This window comes from Dermochelys coriacea, chromosome 9 (assembly GCF_009764565.3).
Source record: "Dermochelys coriacea isolate rDerCor1 chromosome 9, rDerCor1.pri.v4, whole genome shotgun sequence".
NCBI lineage: Eukaryota > Metazoa > Chordata > Testudines > Dermochelyidae > Dermochelys > Dermochelys coriacea.
The window spans coordinates 75296639-75320595 of record NC_050076.1 but is presented as its reverse complement, the minus strand read 5'-3'; the positions used below and the strand labels follow the sequence as shown (position 1 = coordinate 75320595).

The window sequence follows — 23957 nt, the reverse complement described above, 5'->3', positions numbered from 1 at the left end:
GCGAAGCACACATACTTAATAAACAGAACTGAAATGCGCTGGACAAAATACCTTGGTGTCCAATCACTTTTTGCTTATTTCTTGAATTTGCATTCTGTTCAAATTAAGATGAACATTTGTAGCAAATTGTATAAGCAAGTGGATTTGGTGATTAAAGTTCTCTTAAAGCTTTGAAACAAGAAATAGACTTTTAAAGGCTCCTAAGAATTGATTTATAATATCACACCTTTAAATCTGAGTCTAGATAAAGCCTGTTAAAAGGTATAAAGGGCTAGTCCCCGTGAATGGGATTTTCTGTAAGAATGTTGACCTCCCAATTAAACTCACTGTTGCTTAATATCTATTTCTCAGAATAAGGATTAGAAAAACCTGAGAGAGGACATGCCATCTGGAAGGATAGGCATGTATGCTAGTAGCTAGAAGATTATGAATAGATGACATGCTTTTTGTGGCCAGATTTCCAGTTTTTAACAGTAGAGAATCAGGGTTTTGCAGACAGGTCCTCTGCTACTGTAAACTGGCGTAGCTCCAGTGAAGCTGAGGCGCTATATCTGAGTATCTGTCTAGTTCATGACAGAAGCTGCTCAAGCTGTTCCATGTTGGTAAGATGTAAACATAATTGATAGTTTACTGTCTGAAATTCCTAATTTAGGCAGCAATCCTGCGCATATGGTGAATGTGTATTTGATTGAGTGTTATATATCTGCTCACAGTGCATAAAGTTAATCACATGCGTAAGTCTTTGCGGGACTTACTCAGGCACTCTTGTCTCTAGTACCAATGAGATATTAATTCATGAATTTAGGAATAATAATCCTACATTAAACTAGTCATTTTAAAATTGTGTAAAACCTTAGCCTCCAGCATGTTCTTGACACTTTATGCACCAGAGAAGACACTGGGAGAGAAGAGTACTACCTCTTCTGCAAGACAAAATTTTAGTTCCTCAAAAGAGTATTGAATAGACAATCAGAATGGCAGATTATATCAATTTGAACCCACTTTACATTTTTCAAAAACTCAATACTGATTGGCTTTCACAGTTATGAATGAAATTGCTTACATTTGACTTTGGACAGCATCATACTGGCCTCCACTCACATGAAGATGTCCAGTGAGTCTCTCTCTCTTCTGTTAGAAGTGAGATGCCACTTCCGGTAAAATAGGGGGAAAGCTAGGAAAACATCAAAAGCTAACAAAAGTAATTAAAAGTGGGTAGGAAGCTAAGAAAAATACAGTAACTAGAGAAGTAATAGAACAAATGGGGAAAGAAGGATCCTGGAGAAAATTTGTTTGGAATTTAAATGCCACGTGCCTTTTTTTTTGTTACCATTTTTTGTTATTTTAATTAGTTTATGGTGATAAAAGAAATACAAAAGCAGACAGCTGTGAAAAATTATTTTAATTGGTGAAGTGTTAGGCAAGAAAATCCTCATATGACCTGATTCATCACATCAGACTGTGGACAGCTTCCTCATGACCAAAGAGAGAGAACACAACACCAATATCTTGATGCTAAATTAAAGAGTTCCAGCTGCACTGTTAGTGCCTACAATTTGAACACTTCTAATTTTTCTGTCAGCTCCATGGCCTGATTTTTCAACTTGCTCTTTCAAGTTTCAGTAACAAATGGCAGCAAGCTCATGAGACTAGACAGACTTCTCCAGAAAGTCATATCTCCAATGTCCATCTGATTGTAGCACTGTTGTAAAAGATCCATGGAAGTTGCTTCATAATTGTTGTTTATATGCGGGGGGGAGGGGCATTTCATCACTTACCTCTACCATTAGATGCAAATAAAGTAAACAACAAAGCTCTTAAGAAGACTCTTCATAAACATATGTTTATAAAAAAAACTTACATAAGTTATTAATATCTCATTTCAAACACCTATTTGTTTATTTCTTCCTTCAAGTTGGACAATTAGATGTAATGAAAACTTTTCAATTTCCTATTTCCTCCTTTTGTTTTAGAATATATAAAAATACTCTGTCAAAATAAATGCTTGTGGGCATATGAAATATGGCAATAATAAAGTATTGAAAAACTTGCTGACATTTTTATGCTCTTCTGAGCATTTAAGTGTACTAAATGGAAAAAAACTGAACGTCTGAGAGACAAGTGAGCATCACAAACGAATTATGTCACTAGAGAGGACACATCCCTGCCATTTCTAATCTAACAATAAAGCTTGTATCCTACCTAATTACATGGCCATTGAATCCCTTTATGTGTCCCATTTCATATGAATCCCTGCAAAAGATTTATGAAAATAGCTTCTTGTGATTTGCTTTTCAATGGGCACAGCCTTCATCCCCTCAATACAAGTATCCTGCCTATGACACTCTTCCTCTAAATTCTAGTTATGTCTTTGGCCTAGTGCCATCCCCAATGTCGCCACCAAATATTCTTTCCCTTGCTACATCCTCGGTGACTCTCTTGTACGCCCCAAACCCTTCCTCCTTCCTGGTATCTCCAGTAACCACATGCATATACTTTTCTGCTTTTCCCTATTCTCCTTACACTGCACTTGCCTCAGCCCATTCTCGCACATTCCATACCTTTATGCTAGCCAATCTGTCTCTCAGCTTTCATAGAGAATCAACATTTTAAAAATTAATAATGTCTATTTTCTTGACATTTCAGAAGTGAAATTCTGCAGTTTCACGTCTTGGAAGTTTATTTCTTAAGTTTGCCTGTGTATTAAAGAAAATAATTTAAATGTTTTTTTAAAAAAAGTTCTGGAAAAGGAAACCAATAAATCAGTTGCAAATTGATGATGAGATTCACCAATATATGAGCTGCTTTTCTCCAAATTTACGGCTACTTTATATTACTACACTGGCACAAAGCAAATTGTTCTTGTGAATCTAGCTCCACATTTTTTTTTTAAATAGGTATCTTCAACTGGTTACAGACAGTCTCAAAGCTGCACTTACAATGGTTTCTTAGTTCGTGTTCATGGATGATGTTTTAAATAATTTTTAAAAACAAAGAAATTCCCAGGGAGAAAATGTTAAAAATAAGAAGGGGAGCTAAGGTTCAAAGTACAAACGTAAGAATTAAGCAAAATTGGGGGGGGGGACAAGAAACAAAAGGTTTAGGCCTTTTATAAATAACAAAAATAAGTAAAACAGGGCACATCTCCATATTTTTCCCTTTGTGGGTCACCTTTAAGCCACATTGTAGACAGTTTAATTGTTGTTAACTAAAATGGAGAACACTAGCCTCTGCCTTTGCTGGTGCATAACTATTTAGCATCTTCTCTTTCCTTGCTCTCTCATTAGCCTCTCTAGGAGGGTCAGAAATATATATCCACCTTTTATTACAAAGAAACACTGGCCACAACCCTGAGACACAGATATGGACTTTATTCTGAAGGGCAAGACTGAAACGAGGGCTGGAACAGTAGTTACGGGTCTGGTTCCCTTTGCCTGTATTTGCAGTGGAGTATGATTTCTGTGCTATGGACAGAAATTGTGTGCAAGGTGAAAGAAGAGATGAGGGAAGGTGTTATTGGGAAATGAAAGGTTAAATATAGGGTAGAAGTTAGGCTGGTGGGAAAGCTTCTTAAAAGAAGGTAGATAATGACAGATTTTACAGAGCTGAGGAGAGTAGCAGAGGGGAAAAAGTTGTTGATGATGTTTGAAGTATATGGAGTAAGCGTGAGGACACAGAACCAGATGGGAGGAGGGGAAAGCAAGAGGTGGTTTTCTCAGGGAACTGGGTAATACTGCAAAGGTTCAGAAGGGACAAAGTAAGGAGATAAAATGGAGAGAAGGAATCTAAAAAAGCTGAGAGAATCACAGGATTTCTGGAGAGACATCTGTGGAAAATGAGATTGTTTGGCAAACTGACTTTGTAGAGAGATGTTCTAAAATACTTGGATAGGTTCTAATTAATATGCCAACTGCTCACATTCTGCCCAGGTCACTTGAGACATCTCCTTGCAAAATTAGATTAGTGGAAAAGGACTGTGCTGAAACTAAGATAATATGCTCATAAATAATGTGGTATAAATGTAAATTAGCTAATATGATGCTATTCAGACATTTTCTATCTTCCTTTCCCAGTTTTCTTACAGCATTGCCTTTATGAACAGGGAGTTGTGATTCATGTATTTGTAAATATAATTCCATATGTAGTCTAAATGTGACCATAAGGTTCATGTAAATAGCAGAATTACAGAAATTAGAAACGGAAGACTCCAAGTCATCTGCATTCCCCTGAAATCCAGTTTCATCCCATTACTTAGGGAGCCAAATTCTACTCCTCTTACTCATCCTATTATTCCATTGGCATTAGTGGGAATACTTAGATCAGTGGTTCCCAAAGTTGTTCCACTGCTTTTGCAGGGAAAGTCCCTGCCGGGCCGGGCCGGTTTGTTTACCTTCCGCGTCCGCAGGTTCGGCCGATTGCGGCTCCCCGTGGCAGCAGTTTGCTGCTCCAGGCCAATGGGAGCTGCTGGAAGCGGCGTGGGCCGAGGGATGTACTGGCCACTGCTTCCAGCAGCTCCCATTAGCCTGGAGCAGTGAAGCGCAGCCACTGGGAGCCGCGATCGGCCGAACCAGCGAAGGCAGCAGGTAAACAAACCGGCCCGGCAGGGGCTTTCCTTGCACAAGTGGCAGAACAAGTTTGGGAACCACTGATTTAGATGAATAAAGGGAGCAGTTTTTGACCCTTGGACTATTTCCCTCAACAATGTTCCTTCTTTCTTGGTGTTTGCACTCTTCAAGATATTTGTAAAAGATTCTCATATCTCCTCATTCACTGTTTTACTAAGCAGTACACATTTAGTTCTTTTAATCTTTCCTCATAATTCAGTCCCTCCAGTCACTTAATCATATTAACTGTATATTCCTGAATTTCTTTCTATGTTGCCATCTTTCAAGTACTGAGGTGCCCTGAGGCTGTTTATCATATTTTAAATATCAATCTGTAAAATTATCCTTTAACTCTCCTTCACCCATATCATATTTTACTGGGGCATTGTTTTCAGTTTGTTGTGGTTTTTGTTTTCTTAATGAAGAGTAGGGTGTGTCCTGTCCACTGCACTATTAAAATCACATTCTTAATTAAGCCTTTTCCGAGTCTTGTTGTATGAAATATTAGGTGTGCTTAGTCTTGGTTTGTCACAATATTTAAATTACAAATCAATCTGTATGGTTACCCTTGAGGGAAAAATTGTTTGAAAATAAAAAGGCAATATTTTCTAAAAGGTTTTCAATTAACACACACAAATGCTATATATATGGGGGAAAAGGGATTAAGTTTCATGATTCTCAAAGGCTGGTGATAAAACAGTACCAATTTGTTAAAGATCTTTAAAATAATGGAAAATATCTGTATATTGTCATTTTCTACGGTTTTGTCACTTTGGTAATTTTATTATTTTGTATACGAGTTCACAAGGGTGAACACCATCTTCAGATGTGGAATTAAGAGTGGATCAAGAGAATCCACAAATCTGCTCACTTTCACCACTGGTTACCATTTCAGCATTACCAGATGCACCATTTTGTATGTGGATTTCAAGATTTCAAATTCCTGCCCTCTAGTGTGTCCTGTGTCTAAAATAAGAGATTTATAAATTAGTTTAACACCCTTCCAATAGATATATGCTCCTTGGGGTAATTCTGAAACAGATACCATAGCTCTGTCATTTTAAATGTAGAAGGAACCTATTCTTTCATTGCTCAAACTATTGGAAGCATCCTTAATCTCCATGCCCCCCAGCCCCATACCAGATTGTTCTGACCACATGACCCTGGTTACCTTTTCTCCTTTGGATACAGCAAGCATGAGTTCCATAGCGACCATCATAATAAACATTAATTCTTGAATTTACATGTGGAGCAAACACTGATCTTTCATGAAACACCTATTCTGTTGTCAGATGGCAGATAAATATGTGATGAGAGGTACTTGCTGTGATTCCTGGACCTGGTAGGCCTCTTGAACTTCCTCCAAACGGAACTCTCTCAGCATCATATGCCTGGCCCTTGATAAATGCTGAAGTACTACTTACTGGTACTGATCTGTCCCCCGGGTAGCTGTGCTGTTGCTGATATAGTAGCAGTAGAGGCTCCCTTCTATAGTGACAGCTGTGCACAAGCTATTGGTATGGTGACAAAGTTCCTGCTCTACTTTGGTGGGTCTTGTGCTTATTGGCGGATTTGCTCGCCTTGGAGCTTCACAGCAGCCCTCAGCTTGGCCGTTTTTCTGAATTCACAGTCCAGGTCGACTCCTCCTGTGTCTGACCAGGACTTGGCAGGATTTGGGGGGAACCCGGGCCCGCCCTCTACTCTGGGTTCCAGCCCAGGGCCCTGTGAACTGCCTCTGTCTAGAGTGCCTCCTAGAATAGCTGTGCGACAGCTACAACTCCCTGGGCTACTTCCCCATGGCCTCCTCCCAACACTTTCTTTATCCTCACCATAGGACCTTCCTCCTGGTGTCTGATAATGCTTGTACACCTCAGTCCTCCAAAAGTCCACGTTCTCAGCTCCTAGTGCCTCTTGCTCCCAACTCCTCTCATGCACACCACAAACTGAAGTGAACTCCTTTTTAAAACCCAGGTGCCCTGATTAGCCTGCCTTAATTGATTCTAGCAGCTTCTTGATTGGCTGCAGGTGTTCTAATCAGCCTGTCTTAATTGTCTCCAGAAGGTTCCTGATTGTTCTGGAATCTTCCCTGTTACCTTACCCAGGGAAAAGGGACCTACTTAGCCTGGGGCTAATATATCTGCCTTCTATTACTCAACTATAGCCATCTGGCCTGACCCTGTCACAGTACGCATAATGAAACATCCATTCCAGTGACTGAGATAGTACACAAATACAGGAAGAGAACTAACTGCTGTGATTTATAGGCCTCCCCTTGAAGTACATGTTCTTAGAAAATCTGTTCCATGTGGAACATGTTTGAGATGGGTGCGAATAATGGGTTGACCACTTGCACCCTCTCTTTTCAGCAGCTTAAATCTTTTCAGCTAGTCTAAATCACTGATCTCTGTAGTATTATTTAAACATAGGTGCAACTTTTCAGTTGGGTAATTTTGTGTCAGCTATACATGTTCCTCTCTGTGGTTATGCTGAGGTTTGTGTCGCTGCTGGAACTTCACGAATGCAGACTGTTGTCAGCCTGTGTTTTGGGCTGCTCTTTTAACATCACACTTCATGCTGTGGTTTTGAGAGGAGGCCATAAATGCTGACAACCAGGGTACATTCTCTCATCTTCCGGCTGGTTCCCCCCATAGCCACTCTATGAATCATTTTGAAGTTGCAAGTGTAAAATGTTTACTTATACTGTGAAAAGAAAAGGAGTACTTGTGGCACCTTAAAGACTAACAAATTTATTTGAGCATAAGCTTTCGTGAGCTACAGCTCGAAACAATGGGTATTACCATACACCCATTGTTTCATTTTCTCTGTGTATATAAAATCTCCCTACTGGATTCCACTGCATGCACCTGATGAAGTGAGCTGTAGCTCACGAAAGCTTATGCTCAAATAAATTTGTTAGTCTCTAAGGTGCCACAAGTACTCCTTTTCTTTTTCTGGATACAGACTAACATGGCTGCTACTCTGGAACCTTCTTATACTGTGTAGCATAAAATGAATTATTTGGTTCCATTGAATCTTAAAATTTGAATCTAGAGTTTTGTAAGTTACCAAAGCATTCATTGCTCAGTGTATTCACTCATGCCCTTTTTCCTTTGTTCTTTTCACTGACATAATTTTATATGCTGTTCAGCACACAGAAGAAGGAAAATGAGGCTGATTGACTCATAATTTAAAATTACAAGTCCCTTCTGTTCTCTGATCTATTGTGCTTCTATTCTCACCATTTTTATGTTGAATCAGATCTAGAGATTTGTAATGAATTATGAATAATTTGAAATAGGCATTCTCCAGCTCATTCTAAGGAATTACTACTCTACTTCTCAACCTGTTCTGTTTGAATTTTTAAGGAATTGTAAGCAGTCAAACTATTTCTAAAAATGTTCTGACAATATTTATTTATTTATTTATTTTAAATGTCATGTCTTATTAATGTACATTTCAGCTCAAACTGTAACCTATGCTTACAGAGTGTGGCTTTCCCTCCCCTCCCCCTCCCACACACTCCCCCAACTCTAGTGACTAGACCACTTACAGATTTATGTGTCTGCTACAAATTTTGAGATAAGAGTCATTCCTTACTGTATATGACCCACCCAGGGTCATTATGTCACCGCTACATGGCTGTGAAAAGTCTTCTATAAATAGCAGTTGTCGTGCTCCCAGCACTCAGCAGATTGGGGATTGCACACTCTGGGTCCTGAAAATGGGATGGAGAGGAGCAAGGGCCATGAGACAGTCACCTGCAGTGGCCCACAGAGAAGGGACAGTGTATTAGAGCAGGAGTTCTCAACCTTTTTTCTTTCTGAGCCTCCCTGCTATAAAATTTCCACAGCCCACCTGTGCCACAACAACTGTTTTCAGCATATAAAAGCCAGGGCTGGCATTAGAGGGTAGCAAGCAGGGCAATTGCCTGGGGCCTCCATGAAGCTAAGTTGCTCAAGCTTCTGCTTCAGTTATGGGTGACAGGGCTCAGGGCCCCGGGCTTCAGCCCTGCGTGACACGGCTTAGCCTTTCTGCCCTGGGCCCCAGTGAGCCTACCACTTGTCCTGCTTGGTGAACCCCCTGTAACCTGCACATGGCCCCCCAGGAGATCCTCGACCCCTGGCTGAGAACCACTGTATTAGAGGGAGCAGCCTGCTCCATCCTGATTCATCCCCATTCACAAGAAGCATAATCATTCTTTGGGCAGTCTGGTTGCACAGCACATATTACTCGCTGCTCTGGTTTAAAATAAATACATAAAAGCCACAATACATTGTTTAATTTTTTTGTCACTTTTTCCCATTTAACATCCATTCTATGTCCTTGTTTCCAATATTTCTCCTACAAACAGCAACAGACTGCTGGCCTTTCTCTCTTCAATCTTCCATACCACTCCACAGGCTTGAAATACAGGTTCCCCATCCAGCAGATGGAGAGAATTTACTAAGTCTTTGCATGATATCATACCTGTTACATTTATGGATTTTGTCAGTCTCAGAGTTCAACTCTGTCTACCTGCAACATGTAAGACATCGTACTGTTGTTGGCTGGGAGAGTGGCTAGAACAAAAGAGAGAATGGAGCAGGCCTAGAAAAATGAGAGAATGACTCAGAGGCTAGAAGAATTTCTATACTCACGTTAGTGTACAGGTGCATTGCTATAGACAGTGGCAGTCAGTGGGTACTCGGTCTGGTGTGCAGTGAGCCAGGCTTCACAAGAGTACGGCGTAGCTGATTCCTGCAAGAGATTCGGGGCCAGAAAGCGCTCATGCTGCCAAATATGGCTGGTGAGTTCTGGCTGAATTTTAAGGGGACAACAAGCAGGCCTACAATGATACTGAGACAATCTCTCCCATCCACCACTGTCATTTAAAATTATGCCTTGCTTAAGCCTCTCCAACTTCGAGTCCTATCTTCAGATAATGCTATTATGTGGTATGCTTGTGCAGTGTTTAAATTACAACCCTCGTTACATATCTTTAAATGAATTACTGTACATTTTATAATCTATACTCCACATTCAACCCTTACTCATAAGAAGGATGTTCCTTAATGAATAATCATTAGACTATGCACTTATTACAGCACTTTCTCTCATAGAAACTCAAAGCCCTTTACAAAAAAAAGTAAGCATTATTCTGATTTTACAGATGGATAAACTGAGACACATAGAAAAGTGACTCATACAAGGTTACACGAGTCACTGGTAGAATCGTCAGTTGAACCCAAGTCCCTTATGCCCAGTCCTCTGCTCTAACCACTAAATTGCAGTTGCCTCTGTACTCAAACCCCTGTCTAACTAATAAAATCATAAATTTTTAAAGTAGTAAAATATTGTTGCACTTATTATAACACTGTAACTGCACAATTTTTTTCAGGTTCTCATTGTTATTTCATATCTACAAAGGACTGTTGGTATTTACAGTTTCCCTCTGTGGCCAAACTATAGTCGCAGTCTAATAATGCCATCTTGTTGGGATTTATACTTAATCTTTGCTTTGTGCTGAGCTAACTCAGAAGATCTGATGTATCTGCAAACAGTCTTGCACTATTGAGTAACTTTTCAGCTATTTTTGTCTCTCATTTCAGGCTAGACTGTCAGGGGAATTTCTGATGAAAAGAACAGCATAACAGAGTGTATTTGCAGTGGTATTTGTTGGCCTTTTATGTGGTCTATTTATTCAGAAAAATGCTACTTTTACAGAATGTCCTACCTGAAAAGAAAGATCTTGCTAAGCTAATAAAAGCACCAAATACCCATGTCTCATTTTATACAATTTTTATAATAGAGAAGAAATGGTAATGGAAGGAATCTGGGCCATATAGTTCGAGTTCTGCCAGTTTTCCTGTAATAAATGTCTATTTTCAGGGGAAAATAACTGAACAGTAAGCATTTTATGAATACTGAAATTCAGCACAAAGTTGCAACCCAAAAACAATATTTTTGCAACAAATTTAAGAATACTCAGTTTTGTATGTTTAAATTGGTTATGTGGAAATAAAAATACAAGTTCACCAATTTAGAGTACTATCTTAAACTTTTCACTATGATCTAAAACATATAAAATGGCAAGCAGTTAGTCTAAATTAAACATTTGTTTATTATTATGATCTAATATTATATTCAGAACTTTGTGTGTTCTGCAATTCACGGCTACAATAGAACTTGCTGTGCACAACTGAGCTTCAGAATCTAAATTTTCTTTTTAAAAAAACCCATATTTTTAGCCCATATTGGTTGCAGAGATAACATTGAAAACAGGAATGGAGTACAAACTGATGTCTGCCTGCATATGCATATAGGCTGAAACAGTAGTCTTAGGTAATATTTGCCCCATGTATTCCACTTGGTTGTTAACTCTGAAGCTTAAGGACAATATTTTAATATTAACAATGTCTCACTGATTATCGTTTTAGCAGAAATATTCAGTTGATGTGCTTTTCTCACAATCTCAAATTTCTTCCCATACTTGTCTAGGGACCAGAAGTCATACCCATGTCCTACCCATCTGCAAAAATGTCATCTAGCCCTATGACAATTTCTGAGGTGAAATAAGGCATTATCAATTCAAAAATATACACGTTGAAAATGAAAATGTGAAGACATAAATAATTTAATATCAAAATAAATAACTGGGCTGGACTACTGTACTAATTATATTATTCACATCTTGGCATGCATATTATGGTCATCATCCTGATGTCTGAGTCTTTCTTCCAACCCATCCCCCTTCTCTCCCTTTGGCCTTCAGCAGATCTTTTTTCCTCTCCTCACTCCCTTTTCTTTCTGTGTTCCAGCCAGGCTCTTTGCCTTTCAGATTGTAGTATATTTTGTTTTCATTTTGTTCCAGAATTAAACTAGGGCGAAGAGACTATGTAAACCAACAAGAAGAGCCCTGCTGACCTGTAGGGTGAGATAGGAATAGAAATGAGATGAAAGACCCCAGGCTGCTCCCGTTGAACAGTAGCAAAGTTCCCATTGGCTTCAGTGGGAGAAGAATGCAGCCTGAGGGAGGGTAATGATTCAAAGGGATTGGGGTTTGGTTTTTTAAAATGTTTAGAAAACTGTTTCCCTTTAAACAGTTTCTCAGCCCCATTCTCTTTGCATTTGAGTGGTTTCTTTCTTTTGTTTTTGGAAAAGGTGAATTTCTTTGTTTTTTCTCCTTTTCATATAAGTAGTGATGTTTTTCTGTTTCATGTGAAGGAAATAAAAAGCTACGGTGGTGTCATTTTTGCTGGTAATCAGCTTGAAAATCCTGAGAACAAGAACCAGTCTGGGCAGAAAGGGATTATAGCAGCAAATCAGAGCAAAGATCAGTGCAGTGTGGTCACTGAAAAATAACTACAGTGGGATTGTGCAAATACCTGCACAGCTAACAGGAAGGGGTTTCACCCAGTACAAGAATTCACACACTGTACGGTTATTGAGAAATAGCCCTACAGAGACAAATCAACCCGCTGGAGGCAAGCAGAGCACAAAGAATTGTACTAAAAGGGAAACAACCACTGTACAGTTAAGTCTCAATAGCTGTAGAATTTCTTGCACTCTGATTTGCTTAGATTATTGTATCTATTGCTTATGGTTATGATCTACTTCCTTAAAAAAAACTGCTGCTCAACCACAGTAACTTTTAGTTACTAGAGTGTTACAGATATATGTTTAATATGGTAAAAACACCTGAAATACTGTGTACATTTATGTGATGGATGTAGACATTATATTAATTTTTATTTATCTGTATTATGGTACCAGCTAGAATCCCTGTTAAGGATCAGGACCCCACAGTGTGCTAGGCACTATACAGACAAATATCAAAGATGACAGTCCCTGATCCAGAGGGCTCACAATCTATATGTCAGACAGGACAAAACAGATGAAAAAGTATGCCTTTCATTCACCATGAGACACTGCCCTACATTCAAAAACCAGTCGGAGAACACTTCAATCTCCCTGGTCACTCAATTACAGACCTAAAAGTTGCAATATTACAACAAAAAAAACTTCAAAAACGGACTCCAATGAGAGACTTCTGAATTGGAATTCATTTGCAAACTGAACACCATTAAATTAGGCTTGAATCAAGACTGGGAGTGGATGGGTCATTACACAGAGTAAAACTATTTTCGCATGCTTATCCCCCCACCCCCCACTGTTACTCTCACCTTCTTGTCAACTGTTGGAAATGGGCCATCCTGTTTATCACTACAAAAGGTTTTTTTCTCAGATAATAGCTCACCTTAATTTGTTAGTCTCTAAGATGCCACAAGTATTCCTTTTCTTTTCAGCTTAATTGATCACTCTCATTATAGTGAGTATGGCAACACCCATTTTTTCATGTTCTCTCTGTGTGTGTATATATATATCTTCCTACTGTATTTTCCACTGCATGCATCCGATGATGTGGGTTTTAGCCCACGAAAGCTTATGCTCAAATAAATTTGTTAGTCTCTAAGGTGCCACAAGTACTCCTCATTCTTTTTGCTGATACAGACTAACATGGCTACCACTCTGAAACCTGCCCTATATATGTGTCTGCGACGCCATGAGCTCCTTTCCTTTGCTCTGCTAATGACTACAGCCTCAGCAACTAGCAGTCCACTTCTCCTTCAAGCTGGCCTGTTCTTTCTCCCATGCCATTCCCATGCATAAAAAATCTGCCCACTCTCCATTAAATAATACTTATGTTTTAAAATGTATAAAAATGACTTACTTTCCATTGTTTTCAGAATTAATGGTATATTCTGTGGTCACAAAAGAATGTTACTAAATGTTGAATGTCATTTCATTGTTACAGCAGACATGTACCTGGATATAATAAGAGGACTTGTATATGAGTTCCCACTAATATGGCGTTAAACAAAGGCTAAAATCACATATTAACTTTATAAGATTCAGGACAGAAATTTCCCCTTGAATTGATTGTGTGTAACAGTTTAATTTTTTCTTAAAATGAATGAATATGTGACTTTTTGTTGTTATATAATGCCTGTGAAACCCCCATGAAATTATCTCCTCACTGCTTCATAAGGATTCAGTCAAGAGCTCCTGTTGACTTGATAGGGAAGCATGTGGCTAAATACACCAGATAGCTCTGTGAAAATACAGATGTTAGTTTATTTTTTTAGCATTGCATTGTTCTGCTTGTTTGTTGTTTGTTTTTTCCTCCTATTATTATAAAACAAAATAACACCAAAGGAGATTATTGTGATTGCTCAGTACCACCAATTATTACTACCGTTTTTTGCTGCCTAATAACTGCAATTTGTGTTACTTTTATAACAATATTTTATAATATGATTATTAAAAATTAAGATTTTCTCATGCTTGAAATGGCAAAGATAGGAAGATCATGGACACAGACAATCATTAATGAAGAGATTACTGTTTATCAACAGAATAACATGGTTTAATATTGCATGGACTGGTACTCATCCATATTTTTTTCTCTCCTTATAGTCTTTCCACTACGCTTCCCTGAGGGTAAAAACCAAAAAATGGTCCAAAGGTAAACCATTTCAGTTGATAAATATTCAGAATTTAGAAAATGAAGGCCCTATTATGGCAATGGGAGGAATGTGGGTCACATATACAGATCCACTGTCGGGATCAGACCTAATTCATGTATTTCCAGATATCATATACATTTATCTACAAGTTTGCTTGTAAATACTCAAGGAAACCGTACTGTGGACCTGTTATCCCATTAAAATCAGTGTTAAAACTTCCCTTGATTTCAGTGGCAGAAAGACATATATTATGCCATTTCTTACTACTTTATTCTTTAAAAAAATAATTTGTGAATATCAAGAAAACCAATCTTTTGATAAAAAGTTGTAAAATAAAAAGGCACTTCTTTTGTCATTCTATAATCTGGTATAATTTATATATAGTACATGCAAACTGGTCTTTTTATTCTGTTTGCAGTTTTAACTCACTGCCTAAAGACTTCTCCTTTACTCAGTCAATAAATTTATAGTATTTCTAAAACTGATCAGGATGCAGTATCTTATTTTGAAAAGAACAAAATGTTAAGATCAATGGAATACTATCAAGAAAAGGGTAGTAATTTAATGTGATCTAACCTTCTGGCACTGCTTCACAGCTGTCAGACAAATATAATATATGTAACAATGTAAACTTGATTTTTCACAGTAAAGCATCTAACGTTTTAATTAACTTTGCTTTAGGCTTTTAAGGAAAAATTATACAATATTAAGAAAAAATTCTGTTTGTTAGTGATATCTGTAAGACAGAGTGAAATTTCAGGGTTATCAACTAGGATGTGTTGAAGTAATGCAAACAAGGTATTTTTCTGTTACAGTGCATTTAAACTAAGTTCAGTAAATCTAAAATATTGTTGATGAATTAAAATCAGAGTACAAGTATTGTGGGCATATACTGCTCCATGATTCTTATGGAATGATGATACTCCCTTTTTCTTGACAATAAACTTCCTTACCAGAATTTGACGTATTTTAGGGCAGCTAAAATTAAGAGATAAAAACTGAGTTAGGAAGTGGTGTTTGGATTTGGATCAAGATTTAAATTTATGCCACTTAAAGACCAAATCAGGACAAGGTTTTTGATTTGGATTTGATGATGCCAAAATATCACAAACTATTTTAATGATATTTTGGCCCCATATGGCAGAACTCCTTTGAGATTAAATAATTGGATAAGATTTTATTCAATCCAAACCAGAATTACAAACCACGCCTCTTCTATCTTTGCATCCATCTGAAAATCATAGGATATGTCTAGATTCAGGAATTATAATCTGAACCACCCTCCGCCCTGAAATTTGAAGGTTTTCAGAATAGAGGTTCCTGTTTTGGCTCATCACTAGTTTTAAAAAGTAAGTTGTTATATTTATTTTTATAGCAATAGGATCACTCAGTCTCTCACGTTATCTTCCCATTTACAGGGAGTTCTCTGACTAGTGGGAGCAGGAGGCGGATTTCCTGCAAAGACTTGGGCCATGGAGATTGTGAGGGCTGGCTGTGGAAGAAAAAAGATGCCAAAGGATACTTTACACAGAAATGGAAAAAATACTGGTTTATTCTGAAGGATTCTTCACTGTACTGGTACACAAACCAGAATGTAAGTATATGCTACACTGGAAAGAAAGAAAGAAAAAAGCCTAAATTAAATTTTGCTACTTTTCAAATAAAGGAAGCTAATATTTACCAATTAGCAGTTAAATACGCAGAGTTTACTTGGACATGGGTCTGTGATACATGGGTCTGGATAGGAAAAAATTCATCTGCAATGATTCAGTTGAAGTCTTCAATCATCTATGTGCGAGTCTAACAATAAAATAGCTACATGGCATTCTTCAAGAACTACAAATGTCAGCAATAAACAGTACTTCTTTTCCATATTTGTTAGTTATTAGGTTAACAAGATGTTCGCTGTCATCTTGCTCTATTATCAACAGTGTGGGGAAATTCAGCCGTGAGTTACACCTGGGATGAGTTCATCCCTACAGTCTAAAAATTAAACCAAATGTGAAAACCTGACTCAGGAGAGCAGTTGATTTGAGTCATGGAGACTTATTTTCTTAGATTATGCTGAGGGTAATAATAAAACAGTTTGAATGTATGCTTGTATGTATGATTATGTTGGGGGTAATAATAAAACAGTTTGAGTGTATGCTTGTGTTGTATGTATACCAATATATTTATTGAGGTGTCTGCAAATGTCAGTCAGATGGTGCTCCTTATGTGTGCCAGTGGTTCCCAGGCTGTATAGTACATAAACCATCAGTGATCTGCGCACCACTTATGGATGGTCTTGAGAAAGCTGGCCGGTCATATTGTGCTGGTCATCTTCTTCCACTGTTAAATCACATTTAAGAAAATGAAAATTACATGAAATATTTTCCTCATATTACTTTTCCATGCAAACAATTGTTGAAATTGCCACAGTAATGTTTTCAGTCACCATTAGGAAGGGAGATGTCCACAATACAATCACTGTTAAGATGTAATATACTCTTTAAAAAAATGGGTTCAGATTCCTGCTATGATGTTGAAAGTAATTTTCACATTTGAATGTGCTCTGTATTGTCTTTAACTCAAAAGGACTGGTGTTACTGTGGCATGGTTATTGAACTGACAAGTCGGTCACTTTATAAAAAAACTGTCAACAGCATATGTTTAAGTAAACTATCTTCATGAATTAATAGTGTGGGAACAATGTATTCTTTATCTTTATTAATTGGACTTGACCTGGCTTTTGACTATAAGTCACAGCTGTCCAGTTTTCAACTCCCATTTCTCAATAATGTACTCATCTTCACCTGTACTTCCTCTCCTCTTGTGATAGGATGAAAAAGCAGAAGGATTCATCAGTTTACCTGAGTTCAGGATAGATAGAGCCATTGAATGCAGAAGGAAACAGTGAGTATGAATCAAACTGTTCTACAAATGAAAGGACCACCTTTGTAAGGATATTGTGTAAAGTATGGCACTGGGGAAAGCGGTCTGTCTGTCTTTATCTGCAATCTGTACTAAGAATGCAAAAAGTTCCAGAAAAGGAGTTGTTTAGAAAACCCTAAAACAGACCGATACTGTTTTACAGCCTCATGGGCACCAGTGTTTCTTATTTACTTAAAAAAATTAACTTGAATTAAGTGGCATAAACTGTAATGCAAATACAAACAATCAGAAAACTCTTTTCTTAGCTATCCAGATACCCAATTCCTATTTTAATGAAATGAAAGAATCCTGGGGGAAAGTATATTAATTAGAAAGTAGATAAAGATTTCTTACTGTGATGGGATTTACAGAACATAAAAATGGCAATACTTGTTCAGACCAAAGGTCCATCTAGCCCAGTATTCTGTCTTCTGACAGTGGCCAATGCCAGGTACTCCAGAGGGAATGAACAGAACAGGTAATCACCAAGTGATCCATCCTGTATTGCCCATTCCCAGCTTCTGGCAAACAGAGGCTAGGGACACCATCCCTGTCCATCCTGGCTAGTAGCCATTGATGGATCTACCCTCCATGAACTTATCTAGTTCTTTTTTTAACTCTTCTATAGTCTTGGCCTTCACAACATCCTCTGACAAGGAGTTCCACCGGTTGACTATGCATTATATGAAAAAATACTTCCTTTTGTTTGTTTTAACTGTTGTCAAATAATTTCATTTGGTGACCCATAGTTCTTGTGTTATGAGAAGAAGTAAATAACACTTCCTTATTTATTTTCTCCACATCAGTCATGATTTTATAGACCTCTATCATATCCCCCCTTAGTCGTCTCTTTTCCAAGATGAAAATACCCTGTCTTACAGTTGGGATTATCTTTTCTAATGTACATGACTTTGCATTTATCAGCTTTGAATTTCATCTGCCATTTTGTTGCCTAGTCACCCAGTTTTGAGAGATCCTTTTGTAGTTCTTCGCAGTCTGCCTGGGACTTAACTATCTTGAGCAATTTTGTATTATCTGCAAATTCTGCCACTTCACTGTTTATCCCTTTTCCCAGATCATTTATGAATATATTAAAGAGGACTGGGCCCAATACAGACCCCTTGGAGACACCACTATTTACCTCTCTCCATTCTGAAAACTGACCATTTATTCCTACCCTTTGTTTCCTATATTTTACCCAGTAACTAATCCATGAGAGGACCTTCCCTCTTATCCCATGACAACTTACTTTGCTTAAGAGCCTTTGGTGAGGGACCTTGTCAAAGGCTTTCTGGAAATCTAAGTACACTATATCCATTGGATCCCCTTTGTTCACATGCTTCAAAGAAGTCTAGTAGATTGGTGAGGCATGATTTCCCTTTACAAAAACCATGCTGACTCTTCCTCAACAAATTATGTTCATCTATGTGTTTGTTACTATAGTTTCAACTAGTTTGTCCGGTACTGAAGTCAGGCTTACCAGCCTGTAATTGCCGGGATCACCTCTGGAGCCCTTTTTAAAAATTGGCATCATATTAGCTATGCTCCAGTCATTTGGTACAGACACTGATTTAAATGGCAGGTTACAGACTACAGTTAGTAGTTCTGCAATTTCACATTTGTATTCCTTCAGAACTCTTGGGTAAATACCATCTGGTCCTGTTGACTTATTACTCTTTACTTTATCAATTTGTTTCAAAATCTCCTCTGACGACACCTCAATCTGGGACAGTTCCTCAGATTTGTCACCTAAAAAGAATGGCTCAGGTTTGGGAATCTCCCTCGCATCTCAGCTGTCAAGACCGATGCAAAGAATTCATTTAGTTTCTCCACAGTGGCCTTATCATCCTTGAATGCTCCTTTAGCATCTCAATCGTCCAACCCCACACTAAACCAGGGCAAGGCACAGAACAGCAGTGGGCTTGGGCTGCCCCATTCCCCAGCTGTTGCAGGGTATGCCCTAGGTGGAGGGATAGCTTAAAAGGGAACTGGTAGCCCAGGGGAAGTGGGAAAGGAGCTACAGGCTGCACCAGTAAGTGAGGCTGGTGCTATGAGGAATGGCTACAGCATTGTTAAGATTTTCCTGGAAGCGGTGATCCAGATTCTCCCCCTCTTTTTGGGAGCTGAAAACTCCCAAAAGACTACAAAGAATGGGACATTGTCCCACTGGCAAATTAAGTGGCTATTTCTAAGTCTGTGACCATGCCCCAAACAGAGGAGACACAGCCCGACAGGAAGCAACCCAGGGGACAGTATAACTTGGGGTGGAGCAATGAGTGGTCCAGACATTGTATTGCTTCTCTGGTGGTCTGGGTTGGAACCCGGTGGAATGGGGGGACTTGGGTTCCCTAACTTTGCTCCCCTGTACTTCTGCCATGACAGAACACTAAGAGGAGGGGAAGAAACACTCAGGAGGGATTGAGGCCCACTGCATATGACCTGGATGAAGCCCCCTCAAGAATGACCAGGACAGGAAGTACTGTGGAGCTACTGCCTGACTACTAGGCCAGCTGGCTATCGACTGACATTCAATTTAGTCTTTAAGGATGGGACCACCTTCTGCAGAGCAAATAGTATCCCAGAGTAGAATCGTATCACTTGCTATCCTTGTTAATTTGGAGAGGGTGCTAATATGCTGAAAGTGGTAATTTTTCACCCTATTTTAGGGGAGAAAGGTATTCCCAGCTGTTATAATATTTAAGTTCCAAAGGTTAATGGGTTGAAGCTTGGGTATCTTAGCCTCTCCGCTGGCCATCTGTTCATCACTATTAGTGGCTTGTGCTCCTGGCACAAAGCATATGATAAATTTACCCATCTTTGTGGCATATTTAATGCTAGATAGTTATTGACAGAACTTGAAAATTCTATCTGGCCAGCAGTGCTGCATTTGGAACTAACAGCTGCTGAATACAGCAGGTTTAACACTACAATTCTAGTGCTTTGAAACTAACACATCCTCAAGCAGTCCTGATTTATTCCCATCACTTTTTTTCACACTCCCTGTAAAATATTGAAAATCCTCAGCCTTTGAGAATTGAAGAGAGCAGCATTAATTATATTCTCTTACTAAAGCTTTCCTAGTTATAATTTAATGTCCTGTATTGTTTGTTTGTCATGCCTCTTCAAATGATGAACATGGCATTGGTGTCTCAAAAGCAAGCTTCATACAACTGTAATCACATGCATAATAAACTACTGGTAATATTCATTAGAACAAGGAATGTTGATCAGGATAAAAGTTTCCCTTAGTCACCTTTATTATTATCTCATGATATCATTAAAGTCTCATAAACAGAAGCCAGATCTACAACTTGCATTTTTATTTCTCCTTTCGTCTGAGGATCTCAGAGTGCATTAAATTAAAATTTAGCTGAGTCTCACAATTACAGCCGGGTATAATAAATTTTTCAGTTTGCTGACAATTCTGAAAAAAAAATTATGTTTCAGGTTGAACCAAAACCTTCTTTTTTTGTTGTTGAGATTTTCAAACGATCTGAAAAGTTGAAAAAAAATGAATTCAATTTTGAGCATTTTAAACTATTTTTATTCTTTTAAAATACAATTTCTAAACAAAAAGTTTCTTTGGATGGAAAAATCAAAATCTTTCCTTAAAAAGTGTCAACACATAATGTTTCAGTTTTGGGGGTGAGGTCTCAAAATGAACAATTTGGCAAAATTGGCATGAATTTCAGTGTGATTGAATCTGCTTTTTTTCACTGAAAAAAGTTTGTATTGAAAACTTTTGCCTAGCTCTACTCATAATACCCCTATGAGAGAAGATAGTAACTACTAACAACAATACTTAGCCAAAATATAGCAGGATAATACCCAGTTTACAGATGGTGTCAGTGAGTCAGTATGCAAAACTGGGAATGGCTTCCAGTCCCCTGGTCTAAACACGAGAACACTTCGAGAACATTTCCCAGGGAACAATTGCCATAGAAAAGAGAGAGAGAGATTCTGACTCTAAATTCCAGTTTTCCCCATATTTTTATTAAATTAATCAGATTTAGGGCCTATTCCTGCCTCAATGACATCAGTAGCAAACTGTCTTTGTCTTCAGTAAAAAAGCAGAAGGCTGGTCCTTCATGTTCATCCAGATAGTAGTGCATGCTTGTAAACCTGAAGGGTCAGAATCATTTCTCAGTATTTCTGATTGTGTGATAACATCTGTCAGCAGCTTGAAGCTGTTGTTAGTTTACAATCTGAAAATTATTCTGAAATATTAAATGAAAAAGATTAAAAGACAATAAGTCCCAGGCTCCACGGGATGCCAGTAAACTCTGCTTTCGTGGCTGACTTCCCGTCTTTCTCCTTCTGGAGCATGGATGGTTCAAGCACATGGAGGGCCTTTAGCAGAACCAATCTATTGTGGCCTCCCATATAATGTAAGCCTGGGGAAAGCCTCCCCTCTGAATATACTTATCCAGAGTGGGAGGCCCCCAGAGCACCCACCCACTGAGCCACCATCACACATAGGGATGAAGTACCCTACAAAGCCCCATCTTGGTGGTTGTGTCATCAAAAGGATAAGCCCACTTGTTGTGCCAAAAGCCCTCTATACCTTCCCTGCTGTTGCACTATTACCTTCATTGAGCGCGAGTTTCAAAAATGCCCCCTTTGGGGTCACCATCACCCAGGGGAGGCCTGGAAGAAGCTAAGGCACTATCTCGTACGCCCAAATCCCTTCCCTTCATGTCTATCAGCGGTGACCGACACGTTCACAGTGTTGAGTCCACCACTGAGGACCTGCTTATTGCTAAGGCTTATGGCTTCAGCTCCAGCATAAGGTCAGCATCTCACTCAGGAGAGATTAAGGAAGGTTGCCCTCACAGGACTTGCTTTTGCTTCCCTCTACTTCAGGAGATCTTTTTCACTAGATGGGGGCTTTTTTCATGAGAGATCTTTGAGACTTGTTTTTAGTTCAGCCCAGACCCAAGAAACCTGAAAAAATCAGCACCTGATCCTCCTCTCACACTGTTGTATTTCATGAGTAACTCCAGTGAGCATATTGGAACTACACTACTGCTAACTGTTTTAAGTAAGAAGAGCATCAGGCCTATGTGATGTAAATAAGGACAGGGAAGAAGAAAACTAACTCACATTGATCAGCTTGATCAATCGGTCCTTCAGCCTTAATATAGATTATGCCAATCACAACACATCTTCCATTTTTTCTCTTATTCTTGCCTTCCTTCTTCACGTGCAGCCATACCTTTTCACAATAAAATCTTCCCATCTCTTTGGAGGTCGGCCAAGTGGTCGTTTCAGTTTCCGTGGATACCACTCAATGACAGCTGTAGCCCATCGATTGTCAGTGAGCTTAGCTATATGCCCAACCCATCGCATTTTACTGTACCTGCTTTCAACAATGACATCTTGCACACCACTCTGCTGTCTGATCACTTCACTGGGGACTTGGTCACGGATTGAAAAAAAACAGTTACTCAGTTTCTCGTAACTCTTGTTCTTCGAGATGTGTTGTTCATGTCCATTCCAACTAGGTGTCTGTGTGCGCGCATGCACAGCAGCCAGAAATTTTTTTCCATAGCTGCGTCTGTCGTGTCGGCCTGGGCTTCCATGGAAATCGCGGCTTCTCAGCGCTCAATATAGAGCCCTGCTGACCCGCCACCCCCCTCAGTTTCTTCTTGCTGACTACTCCAATGGAGGGGTAGATATTGGAATGGACATGAACAACACATCTCAAAGAACATCAGTTACAAGAAGGTGAGTAACCATTTTTTCTTCGACTGCTTGTTCGTGTCCACTCCAATTAGGTGACTTTCAAGCCTAAATTCTGGAGATGGGGTTGGAGTTGACTGTTGATTGGAGTACTGCTCTATCGAAGGCTGCATCGTCTCTGGCCTGCTGGGTGATCGCATAATGTGCAGTAAATGTGCATATGGAGGGCCACGTCGCTGCTCTGCATTTGTCCTGGGTGGGAACCTGTGCTAGGAATGCCACCAAGGAAGCCTGCGCTCTGGTAGAGCATGCTGTGAGCGGAGGAGCAGGCACCCCTGCCAAGTTGTAGCACTCCTGGATGTAGGATGTGATCCATGATGAAATATGGTGGGAGGAGACTGGGAGACCTTTCATCCTGTCTGCCACAACTACAAAGAGTTGAACAGACTTCCAGAACGGCTTTGTTCTCTCGATGTAGAAGGCTAGTGTTCTGTGAACATCCAATGAGTGCAGCTTCTGCTCCCTGCCGCTTGAATGTGGTTTAGGATAGAACACTGGGAGGAAAATGTCCTGGTTGATGTGGAATTGGGAAACCACCTTTGGGAGGAAAGCTGGATGTGGTCTGATTTGAGCCTTGTCCTTAAAGAACATGGTGTAGGGAGGCTCTGATATTAGGGCCTTGAGCTCAGACACCCTCCTGGCTGAGGTTATCACCACCAGAAACGCCACCTTATACGAGAGAGAGAGCAGGGAGTATGTCGCCAGTAGTTCAAAGGATAGCCCTGTCAACCTGGAAAGGACCAGATTGAGGGCCCAGGCTGGGACCAGCAGTAAGAAATGCGGGTATAGCCTGTCAAGACCCTTGAGGAAACGGCTAACCATAGGGTTGCCAAAGACGGACTGGTTCTCAGCACCTGGATGAAAGGCCAAGATAGCGGACAAGTGAACCCTTATTCATGACATGGACAGCCCCTGCTGCTTAAGGTGGAGAAGTTAGTCCAATATACACAGTATAGAGGCGAGAGTGGGTGACAAACTATGTTGCATCGATCAGATTGGGAATCTCTTCCACTTGGCTAGGTAGGCAACCCTGGTGGAGGGCTATTTACTGCCAAGGAGGACTTGTCTGACTAGGTCTGAATAGGAAAGCTCCATTGGATTCAGTCATGGAGCTTCCATGCCATGAGGTGTAGTGACTCGAGGTTCGGGTGCCAGAGACTACCGTGATCCTGGGTCAATAAATCCGGGAAGA

General features: G+C 39.4%; 1 protein-coding gene across 1 annotated transcript in view; it reads left to right on the top strand.

Moving 5' to 3' along the window:
* The window catches only part of LOC119861898 (connector enhancer of kinase suppressor of ras 2-like), a 479757-nt gene that overhangs the window by 396049 nt on the left and 59751 nt on the right, over nt 1-23957 (top strand). Inside the window, exons 17-19 of the mRNA XM_043492113.1 lie at nt 14061-14109; nt 15529-15704; nt 16932-17005. Coding sequence (XP_043348048.1) covers nt 14061-14109; nt 15529-15704; nt 16932-17005 — 299 coding nt within the window. The remainder of the gene's footprint in view (nt 1-14060; nt 14110-15528; nt 15705-16931; nt 17006-23957) is intronic.